At 37.9% G+C, this 12,340-nt stretch overlaps 1 protein-coding gene across 2 annotated transcripts in view; it reads left to right on the top strand.

The window, feature by feature from the left end:
- parvb (parvin, beta) overlaps positions 1-12,340 on the top strand; it is a 19,759-nt gene extending 7,419 nt beyond the window's left edge. Inside the window, exons 1-13 of one of the 2 annotated variants that reach the window (XM_082159138.1) lie at positions 1,123-1,233; positions 3,985-4,074; positions 5,519-5,589; positions 8,263-8,365; positions 8,486-8,626; positions 9,384-9,499; positions 9,583-9,644; positions 9,745-9,764; positions 10,042-10,103; positions 10,189-10,257; positions 10,336-10,437; positions 11,621-11,693; positions 11,942-12,340. In XM_082159138.1, the coding sequence (XP_082015264.1) occupies positions 1,194-1,233; positions 3,985-4,074; positions 5,519-5,589; positions 8,263-8,365; positions 8,486-8,626; positions 9,384-9,499; positions 9,583-9,644; positions 9,745-9,764; positions 10,042-10,103; positions 10,189-10,257; positions 10,336-10,437; positions 11,621-11,693; positions 11,942-12,018 (1,026 nt within the window). In that variant the 5' untranslated portion in view covers positions 1,123-1,193 and the 3' untranslated portion in view covers positions 12,019-12,340. Of the gene's footprint in view, positions 1-1,122; positions 1,234-3,984; positions 4,075-5,518; positions 5,590-8,262; positions 8,366-8,485; positions 8,627-9,383; positions 9,500-9,582; positions 9,645-9,744; positions 9,765-10,041; positions 10,104-10,188; positions 10,258-10,335; positions 10,438-11,620; positions 11,694-11,941 lie in introns of those variants that run through there. The other variant, XM_082159137.1, reaches the window with a different exon arrangement.

The following is a 12,340-nucleotide window of genomic DNA, read 5'->3' as shown; positions in this document are numbered from 1 at the left end:
TTAATAAGCTCTCATCCTTTACCGGAAAATCACTTTTTTGATTCAATCGCTACTTTATTTTTCAGTGACCGTTGTGCTCGAGTCTCGTCTTTTGCAGCATCACGGGCAAGACACGACGTTCTATAAACGCAGCACTCAAGTTAAAATAAGTTCAACTTTTAAAAGACGTGTATCGAGACCTTGCGCTTTCCCCCCATTCCTCTTCCTAACCGCTTTCTGTGTGAACCAGCCCTAAGAAGCAGAAATGGCCAAATAAGTATTTCCATCATGTCTAGACCTTATGCAAACATAACTGTTCCTTAATTCCAGGTAATATAACCATCTCATGTGAAACTACACACAATACCACACATATTAGACAAGAGACAAAAAGCATAAATGGATCAATACAAGAATATTGTTTGAAAGGATTAATCATAGAAATAACCTTAAAGAATAATCATAATAATCATACGCATATCTTTTTCTTATACGCCACGTTTAACAAGATTTCATTTTTAATGAGTATTTTTTAGTTGCATTTGTTTGGTTCTTTCTTCATCCTCAAACAATTATTTTATTTTTATTTTTAAGAGGTTTTCACAAGAGTTAACCGTAAACTGCAAACATTAAACTTTGCTTAAATTAAATGTCTTTAACTGGAAGTGTTCTGTTAACTCTGCCAAACTATAATTACTAAAACTAAAACTAAATATATAAAAACTAAATAGAAATGCGTTCACAAAATAAAAACTAAACTAAAACTAACAAAACCATTAATGAAACTAATGTTATGGTCTACAGTGTTTTCCCACCAGGTCCACGTGTGGCCTTCCCGTTATTATGTTGCTTCACCTTGAGCCAGGTGGACGTAACACTAACTAAAACTAAACTGAAATTTATAGGAAATTTGAAAATAATATTAAAATAAAAACTAATTTAAAAATGCTAAACTATAATAACTTTGGTATGATCTCTCCATCAAGTGTTGTTGTGGTCATTCCCTCATTAGTGTGTAGTAAGCAGCGTCTCCTTCTCAGTGAGTGTGGGGGTTTCAGAGGGACAGAAATAACACGTGATGACGCGAGCACGACTGCTGTAGCCACACTGGCGGCCTCCCACACACACACACACACACACACACACACACACACACACACACACGCACGCTCAGTGCAGGGACATTAGCGGGACTCGGCGCTGTTAAACGGGACATGGCTGGTCTACTGTGTGGAACGAAGAGAAGAAAGCAAGGTAGACTTTAGATAGCAGGTCTGTGTGTGTGTGTGTGTGTGTGTGTGTGTGTGTGTGTTCACTGGCTATTTTGTGCAGCAGTTTCATATATCTAATTAAATCAATGATTTTTTTTAACATTATCTCATTTACATTATAAATAATTTATATTAAATGTAATGTATTTATTTATGAATACAAATACTTTTGCAATCATACAAATAAACATTATACTATAATTTCTCCTATTCATTAAATAGTCTATATTATTATGTTATTTAAGTATTCAAAAGTTTGTATAGTTTATTTATGTTCACTATGGTTAGCCAATAGTAAATGGTTATTTTATGGTGTTGTTAAAAAAAAAAAAAAATGGTGCAGTGATTTAATACATTTTGATTAAACTATTTTAAATTTGTGCTCATCAACACATTAGATTTACATTATAAAGATGAAATATAAAATGCAAACTTTATTTCTGAATGTATATGCTTTTGCAAACAAACACTGAAACATTACTGTAATATATTATACATATTTAAGCTTTTATATATAGTACAGTTGATAGTACTTATACAGTATTTCTATATGTGTTCATTGAAATGAGCAATTAGTAAATCACTGTTTTATTGTGTAACCCTAAAATCTGTGCTGCGGTGATTTAATATATCTGAATACAAATTATGTGTTAACATTACTTTTATGAATTTTATAAATACAAAAATATTTAAAAATAACAAATACATTCAATACATTGTATTTGTATATATTGAACACTAAATGTATGTATGGTGAATACATATGGTATAGTAGGCATATTTAGCATTTATGATTCTAAATAGCATCTATTCATGTGTGTGTGAAACATGGACGGAACTGTATTCCTGAGAGGATGAGGCATGCTGCATGTTTCACGGCGGCCACGGACGAGAAATGCATGATTATGATGAAAAGCAGAAGCGTAATCTTGCAGGAAATGCAGATTGTGCGCGAGATCATGCAGCGCTCTCTGTAGGCTATGAAGATGAAGAACTGCCAACACAACTCTGTCCCTGTGGACCTCAGATGTGAATGTGAGTGAGTGTGAGATGAGAACATGAATGGCTGATGCTTTTGCCTCTTTGGGGCCGTTCACACGACATTTCAACTGAAAACAGAAAACTTTGCGTGCGTTTTGGCTGTTCATTTTCACGACAGCGTCATTTAGGGGGCCTGGAATTGCTAACTTTTTGTGTGTGTGTGTGAAAACGATATCGCAATTGTCTCTGTGTAAACTAGAACTGCATTTTTATGAAAACGGTGACATCATGCGCATGCATATTACATGTTCAGTCTATATGTGCGTGTGTTTCTGTACAAAGTGACATCGCCGACTACGATAAAATTACTGAAATTGTACAACTTTTTTTGTTGTAGTTTCAGCCAGTTGCCAAGGCAACACTTCTATTTTTCAATTACAGTTGAAGTACTAACAACAACTAAATAAACCAAAACTATAAAAAATAAAACCTATATTGACATATAAAAAATTGCTTATTACAAATGACAAAAACACAACAAATTTACCAAAAAGTTAGCTAAATTAAAAATGATAACAGAAAATATAAAATCAATAGTATCAATGATACTAAAACAACAGTTTCTCAAAGGTATTTTCACAGGACTTCTGGAAGTATGCGATTTGAATGTGTCTTTCTAGTGATTTGCGATGTCAAAAGGAAAAATAAGTTCATTTCACACTTTTACTAGCAGTAAAAACCATCAACCTAGTATAATATTAGCGATGTACATCTATCTTTCTCGCAAACAATTTTATTATCACAATCGGTGTAATTCTATTGTACTATTTTAAAATGTAATTTATTCAAAAGCTGATCAAATAATGATCAAATAATAGATCAAATTTGATCAAAGCTGAATTTTCAGCATCATTACTCCAGTCTTAGATGTAGTATATCATCAAATATGATGATATGATGCTCAGTAAAACAGTTGTGCGTCTTCATATTTTTGATTTTCAGGATAATTGATGAATAGAAAGTTCAAAAGAACATAATTTATTTGAAATATAATTTTTTAGTAACATAATAAATGTCTTTACAGTCACTTTTTATCCATTTAATGCATCCTTGTTGAATAAAACTATTAATTTCTGTAAAAAGCAGCCCTTGACTCTAAACATTTGAACAGTAGTGTGTGTGTGTGTGTGTGTGTCTGTGTGTCTCTCTCTCTCTCTCTGTGTGTGTGTGTGTGTGTGTGTGTGTGTGTGTGTGTGTGTGTGTCTGGCTGTGGTTTCACACAGGAGGAACTCTTTCAGATATGTTTGGATGTGACCCTGATGAATGTTTCTGTTGTAGAGGAAGTGCTCGAAACTGAAGCTGTTCACTATAGGATGAGATCAGGTCAAGTTACCGCTCAATTTAATTAATGCACTGTAATTACCTGAAGGAGGAAGAGAACGAGTCACTCGTGAATCAGCTGATTAATTACTGCACACTAATCAGGTAATTGACATGGCAATGATTTACCGATGTAGAACAGCAGCGAGTTACTGTACGTGACATTAGCCGTTCTGCCCCTCACATATATTTCCTTGAAACGATATAAACCATTACAGTGTGTATACCATGGTACCTTGCTTGATATTTACCATATTATTACTATATTCATATACTATGGTGTTTACATGGTACTTCTATAGTATTACCATGGTACATATCCCAGAAAATATGGTGCTTATGACGCTTTATTATTCTTTTTTTGTCTCTTTAGTGAGTGACCTCCAGGAAGAGGGCAAGTACGCCATCAACGCCCCCCTCCTGCCCGGCGGCCCGGAGCTGCTCCCCGAGGACTCACTGCTTGGTAACCCATCGCTCCTTTCATCCATTAAACACAATGTAATGCCTCTTTCCTCCACTAGAGGTCGTGTGGTCGTGAGTGATGGCGATTATGATTCTTACACGTTTTGTTCATCATAGTAATAATCTTCAGGAATTAACACAAGTTTAATGAATTTTGAAGCCTAAATACAATCAGCAGAAATAAAAAGCTAAATTCAGGCTGTGTCCGAAATCGCCATGGGAGTGAATGAAAACGAGTGAGTGAAGTCAGACACTGAGTGCGTGGGAAGGGCTGCCGCTTTTGCATAGTTTCTGCTGTTTAATAATCATTTGAGGCTTAGCAAACTGTCAGCTCCAGTAGTAATGGAAATATGTATAAATCTTTAGCATGTATAAACCTTAATAAACATTTCAATTGTCAATTAAGAAGGAATTTATACCTGTATGATATTACGCTGTACCCACATTGGACCAGCGGTTTGGAAAACGGATGGATGGATGAGTCAAATGTGGCGCCATCTTCTGGTCAGACATGAGAATTCATTCAGCTAGCGACATTCACAGTGCATTATGGGTATTGTCTAGCTGTTGAGCGCATAGACATAACATATATATTTTATATGTCTTATGGTTGAGCGTACATCAATTGTACACTCATTATTGCGGTGCATTGTGGGATTGAATGAGTGTGCTCGATAATGTCCACTATGGTTTCTGACACCACTACAAATGGCTGTTGCCTCGAATAATGCCCTATTTAAGGGTAGGCTATAAGGGGTGATTTAGGACACAGGCTATAAATGAACTACACCACGGTTGCATGACATAAATTTCACCATTACTAAGCTTCCAACAACTCTTTCAGTTTCTGTGAAGGTTTGATAATTATAATATTAATATTTAATATTAATATTATATTGATAATATGAATATAATTATGATGTTTGTCTCCGACAAACTCTGTAGTCCCATTTTAGCTACTTGTTAGCTACCACCTTTTTCAAGACAAGTGTAAGCTTTAAAATAAAATCACAATTGTGGTTTTATTGATGTATTTTAAGTCGCACACAGAAAAAAACCCATGACATCAGGACGATGAAGCAGAAGTGCTAAAATGCTTGTTTCCAGGTTTTGACCTTTAAAAAATATGTCATCGCTTCAGCACTATTTACTGTTTTAGTTCTCCTATTTAAGAATTTTAAGAGAAAACGTATTAGATGAAGCTGGCCCTTGAGAAAAGCATTACTAAGAAGTTCTAAGAACTCCTAAAGCCTAATTTTGTGGTGGTGGTGTTGGGTGTGGAGGACACTTCTCGTTTCCTCCATGACTCTTTCTGAGTCACACAGCTGGAGAAATTCCCCCACACCCAAGACCGTTCTAGAGCACGATCCAACATAATTGTCTGTTAAAACACTGTGTGTTTGAGAGTGTTGAAGAGTTTCTTCCTTCATCTGTGATTTTTGCAGAGGAAAATGCAGAGAGGACCATTCTAGACCCTACATCAAGAGAAGACCTCAATTTCAAAGACCTGCAGAAGGTACAAAACACATTTTCTGACTGTTTACACTAACATCTCTGAAAAGATGATGTGAAAAACTCCCAGAAATAGTAGATGAGGACATGGGACTTTAAATTTGACAGTGGCGTCTGTTTGGAGAGCATGCAGCGCCCTCTATAGTTCTCAAACCCCTCAAGCCAGTGTTATTTTAATATTATTTATATAATATTATAGTATTAATATTTAGTAGTATTTTGAATTGGCTTTTATTTTTATATTATTTTATTTTTAATTTGTTAAAGTTTTAGTAATTTTATTTTGTGCTTTTATTTCATTTTTCTTTTTTATTAAATATTTCTGTACATCTTCAATTTAGTTTTATTTTAGTTTTAGTTTTGGTCAGTTTAGTACTTCAGCTTTAACATATTTTGGTAACACTTTATTTTACAATGTCCTTGTTATTGTACAATGTCCTACATTTACACTCACCTAAAGGATTATTAGGAACACCTGTTCAATTTCTCATTAATGCAATTATCTAATCAACCAATCACATGGCAGTTGCTTCAATGCATTTAGGGGTGTGGTGTCACAGTGTCTGGTTTGTGTTCCCTGGGTGTCCACTAGTGGTCCTCTTCCCGCACGGTGTCCTACACTCTGTTACTACATTTCCCATGATCCTGTCTGTCACTGAGTGTTCATTGTGTTCAGCTGTTTCTCGTCACCTCGTTTAGCACTTGTGTATATATACCCTGTCAGTTTCAGTGTTTGTCACAGAGTCCTTGTTTAATGTCCTCAGACTTCTGTTCCTGTTTGCTGCCTGTTCTTGTTCGTGTTTTATGTTCTTGGATTGACTTATTGGATTTTGACCATTTGCCTGAACTGATTGTGAGTACGGATTACCCCAATCAGTTCAGGCAAATGGTCAAAATCCAATAAGTCAATCCAAGAACATAAAACACGAACAAGAACAGGCAGCAAACAGGAACAGAAGTCTGAGGACATTAAACAAGGACTCTGTGACAAACACTGAAACTGACAGGGTATATATACACAAGTGCTAAACGAGGTGACGAGAAACAGCTGAACACAATGAACACTCAGTGACAGACAGGATCATGGGAAATGTAGTAACAGAGTGTAGGACACCGTGCGGGAAGAGGACCTCTAGTGGACACCCAGGGAACACAAACCAGACACTGTGACATGTGGTCCTGGTCAAGACAATCTCCTGAACTCCAAACTGAATGTCAGAATGGGGAAGAAAGGTGATTTAAGCAATTTTGAGCGTGGCATGATTGTTGGTGCCAGACGGGCCGGTCTGAGTATTTCACAATCTGCTCAGTTACTGGGATTTTCACGCACAACCATTTCTAGGGTTTACAAAGAATGGTGTGAAAAGGGAAAAACATCCAGTATGCGGCAGTCCTGTGGGCGAAAATGCCTTGTTGATGCTAGAGGTCAGAGGAGAATGGGCCGACTGATTCAAGCTGATAGAAGAGCAACTTTGACTGAAATAACCACTCGTTAACCGAGGTATGCAGCAAAGCATTTGTGAAGCCACAACATGCACAACCTTGAGGCGGATGGGCTACAACAGCAGAAGACCCCACCGGGTACCACTCATCTCCACTACAAATAGGAAAAAGAGGCTACAATTTGCACGAGCTCACCAAAATTGGACAGTTGAAGACTGGAAAAATGTTGCCTGGTCTGATGAGTCTCGATTTCTGTTGAGACATTCAGATGGTAGAGTCAGAATTTGGCGTAAACAGAATGAGAACATGGATCCATCATGCCTTGTTACCACTGTGCAGGCTGGTGGTGGTGGTGTAATGGTCTGGGGGATGTTTTCTTGGCACACTTTAGGCCCCTTAGTGCCAATTGGGCATCGTTTAAATGCCACGGCCTACCTGAGCATTGTTTCTGACCATGTCCATCCCTTTATGACCACCATGTACCCATCCTCTGATGGCTACTTCCAGCAGGATAATGCACCATGTCACAAAGCTCGAATCATTTCAAATTGGTTTCTTGAACTTGAATTTAGTTCACTGTACTAAAATGGCCCCCACAGTCACCAGATCTCAACCCAATAGAGCATCTTTGGGATGTGGTGGAACGGGAGCTTCGTGCCCTGGATGTGCATCCCACAAATCTCCATCAACTGCAAGATGCTATCCTATCAATATGGGCCAACATTTCTAAAGAATGCTTTCAGCACCTTGGTGAATCAATGCCACGTAGAATTAAGGCAGTTCTGAAGGCGAAAGGGGGTCAAACACAGTATTAGTATGGTGTTCCTAATAATCCTTTAGGTGAGTGTATATTACAGTGTCTTACATGTTACATGTAGCCTCTATAGTAATTACTATTAATTATGCATAATTACATGCAACTAACCCTAAACCAATCCTAATCCTAACCCTATGTAGTTAATTAATATTACTCAGTACTTAAATGTATAATTACACTGTAACAAGTACACCTTAAAATAGTGTAACCCGTCTTTATTTCAGTTGGTTGCCAAGGAATCATTTAGAATTTTCTTTTAAGTTTGCGTTTGCTCATCTTAACCCTAGCCCTATAGTAAGTATGTAGTTAATTAACTCTTTCCCCACCAATTTCGTAATTTATGACACAACTAAGCCACGCCCATTTTGCATAATTACCATTCTACTCACTGACCTTTTTATAAACTCTTCCTCTCAGGTTCTCATTGACTGGATCAACAGTGAACTGGAGGAGGACCGAATCATCGTAAAAGACCTTGAAGAAGATCTGTATGATGGACAGGTGCTGCAGAAACTTTTTGGTAAGTCAAAGACAAGAACTTTATGTTTAGGATTCTCTTCTTTTTTGCACCTTTGTTATGGTACCAAACATTTTAAGTGTGGTACTAATGAGGATGTTCTATGTGTGTGGCCTCCTCCAGAGAAGCTGTCGGGTTATAAGCTGAATGTGGCGGAGGTGACGCAGTCAGAGATCGGACAGAAACAGAAACTGCAGACGGTTCTGGAAGCTGTTAATGGAGTCCTCAGACCTCTGGAGTGGAACACGGAGTGGAGCGTCGACTGTGAGCGCTGAAAGACGCACATTTTTACAGTTAACCTAAAAATAAATAAATTAAAGGTAGGGTTGGCAACTTTCGGAGAGGCTAGCAATAGCGCGCTAGCTAAAGCATAAGATCCCACCTTTCCTTCAGAGCGTCTCCAAACCCACTGAAACACATGAACGCGTACAGCAGGGAGCAAAAAAAAAAAAGTGTCACGAGAGACGGCATCAAACCTACCTCATGTCTCATAGCACATAACATTACAATAATTTCCATCTCTTCATAATTTACAGTAGTCATGGCGTGAACGCAGCATAAGCTCCTTGTTTTGGTTCAGGAGGAACTGTAAAAGGCTGGTGTTTCAGTTGCGGCGCTCGGTGACTGACGTCTGTCTAACTCGGCATAGCATGAAATGCATACATTGACAGGCAGGAAGGACATTGTATCATTTTATTCAGACCGAATTCAATGATTGGACGAACATTTTATGGTCCTACGCCTTTCACAGACTATACATATATAAACTATATGTATACATATAACTATACATATACATATAATTACATATGGACCATTTAACTTAGTGATTGCTATCAGGATGTGAAGAGACTCTCAACCAGCATAACAAAAAAAAATCTGGAACAAATTGCCTACCCTGCCTTTAGCATTGATGAATTGTGCAAAAGAAAGTTAATATGGTCAATTTTGATCATCTTTTTTTAATAGATGATCAAAAATAAAGAAATTTGTTGTTGTTTTATGTCTGTCTGTTCCTCAGCCATCCACTCTAAGAGCCTGGTGTCCATCGTGTACCTGTTGCTGGCGCTCGCCATGTATTATGCAGCTCCCATCCGCTTACCTGAGCATGTGTCCGTCCAGGTGATCGTGGTCAAGGTGCGACGACTTTATTAAAGTGTGAAACTGAACGTTATATCAAATGCCTTCAGCCTAATTGCACAGGTTTGTTTTTGTCTCAGAAAAAAGAGGGAATCCTGCAGACTGCTCATGTGACCAAACAACTCACAAGTACCACAACAGAGTAAGCAGCTTCAGTGTGGCCATCTAGTGATGAAAGATGGTTATAACATGAAAAATAAAAATAAAACATACTTTTGACTTTCTGTTTCTGTTTCCAACAGAATGATGATCGGAAGGTCAGGTGTGTATTTTCAAACATGTTCATGTTGTCCTTAAGGATCAATACTCTTCTGGAAAATCTAAGGCATACCAGTTTAAGGAGGACAAACGAGTTTTTTCAGCACATTGTAGCTTGTTCATGGTGGCTTACTCGCTCTAATCTGCTTATAAACCATCTAGACCAGCTAAATGTACAAATAACCTGACCTGAGGTAGAAACTAGGAGCTGGTTTTTGCTGGTTTTGTCTGTTTTCTATTTTTATTAGTCCCAAACTGTTTCTTTGTTTTGTCATTTGCAGAACGTGATGCTTTCGACACCTTATTGGATCACGCACCTGACAAACTGAACGTAGTGAAAACTGTAAGAAGCCATTCTGGACGGGACAAGAAGTTCTGTGTGATGGTGCTGATTATCCAAAATTAACCTTCAATGTTTGTTTTCTCAGTCGCTGATCACATTTGTGAATAAACACTTAAACAAACTGAACCTGGAGGTGACGGAGCTGGAATCACAGGTATATAATATACATCATCTGTTAACTAACTCTCACACGGATCAAAACCTTCTCTAAACCTCTCGTGTGTGTGTGAAGTTTGCAGATGGTGTCTATCTGGTGTTGCTGATGGGACTGTTGGAAAATTACTTTGTGCCACTGTACAACTTCTACCTCACGCCAGAAAGCTTCGAACAGAAGGTAAGTGTGATGTAGGACGGTCTAATGTGGACTGGTGAGGTCTGATGCGGTCTGAAGAGGACTGATTTGTTCTGTTAGGGTGTAATGGAGTCTTATGGTGCTCGATTAGACTGAAAGGGTCTGATGCGGTTTGATGAGGTCTGATTAGCTTTTAAATATCTCATTAAACTGCATCAGACCTGTCAGACTTCACGAATCCACATCAGACTACATCAAATGGTATCAGACCACATAAGCCTCAACAAGTCCACAATCAACCATATCAGATTTGATCAGATTTCATGAATACTCTTCAGACGACATCACACCATATCAGACCACATCAGTCTCAATGAGTCCACTTGAGATAAGTAGTATTTATGAAGTCTGATATGGTTTGATGTGGACTCATGAAGTCTGATGGGATCTGATGTGGTTTGATGATTTGTTTTTAACTACAGTATATATCTTATTAAACTGCATCAGACCATGTCAGACTTTATGAATCCACATCAGACTACATCAAACCATACTATACTAGATCACATTAGACTAAAGAAGTCCACAGCAAACCTAATCAGACTTCATGAATGCTGTTCAGACCACAACACACCATACCAGACAATATCAGACTCAACGAGTCCACATCAGACCACATTAAACCATGAATAGTATTAATGAAGTCTGATTGGGTCTTGATATGGTATGATGTGGAGTTGTTGTGTATAATGTGGTCTGATGTGGACTCATGGAGTCTGATGGGATCTGATGTGGTTTTATGATTTTTAAATACCTAATTAAACTGCATCAGACCATGCTAGACTTTATGAATCCACATCAGACTAAAACCTCACCATACTAATCACATGAGACTATACAAGTCAGCAGCAAACCTTATCAGACTGCATTGAATGCTGTTCAGACCACATCACACCATATCAGACTCAACGAGTCCACATCGGACCACATCAAACCATGAATAGTATTCATGAAGTCTGATTGGGTCTTGATATGGTATGATGTGGAGTTGTTGAGTCTCATGAAGTCTGATTGGGTCTGATATGGTTTCATGTAGACTTCTAAAGTCTGATTATACGATGGTTGTGGAATTCTTACTTAAGCATTTCTATTTCTAGCATTCAAAAACTGGTTTGTAACATTACTAGCCATGGAAAAAAATTGCAAGTGTTTTTGTGTCTTGTAGGTGCATAATGTCGCATTTGCTTTTGAGCTCATGCAGGATGGTGGATTACAGAAACCCAAAGCTCGACCAGAAGGTACCAGAAAAATCAGTGCCAGCAATGTTATATCAGCGTTACATACACAACACAACCTTCAGATATCATAACAGACTAGCTCATTGTCTGAACCTGTTCATGGTGTTAGCCAGATTATCCACTAGATGGAGATGTTCCTCAATAGATGCAGCACACTGTACCTGCCCTTTCCTTTCTGTTCTTACACCATGTCAGTTAACATATTCAAGCCTCTATTTAACAGCGATTCTGTTGTTTGTGTCCTGCAGATGTGGTGAACTTGAATCTGAAGTCAACCCTCAGGGTGCTATACAACCTTTTCACCAACTACAAAAACTCAGAGTAACACTTGGAGAGATCCGAGGAAGCTTGCGTCGTGCCTCACTGATGCCATGCACAGACATCCCTTGTGTTTCTTTTGTATGTAAGAATGAAATATTTTGTATAATTTAGCTTATTTATGCCCAGAATCGAATGGATTCAGCCTTAATGATCCGTCAGTGTAGCAGCTCATTAAAATATTTTATTTTGACGCACGTAATCGAGGCCTGCCACTGCTTTTAGCACTACACAACGACTGTTTGTCCTGGAATGATTCATAACCCTGCACTGTGTATTTTATTTTAGTAGAAATGCTGTAATTATTTCAAATAAACAAGTGCTTTCTA

Source organism: Leuciscus leuciscus (genome assembly GCF_965113295.1).
Source record: "Leuciscus leuciscus genome assembly, chromosome: 25".
Taxonomy (NCBI): Eukaryota; Metazoa; Chordata; class Actinopteri; order Cypriniformes; family Leuciscidae; genus Leuciscus; species Leuciscus leuciscus.
This window is presented reverse-complemented; position numbering and strand designations above follow the sequence as displayed.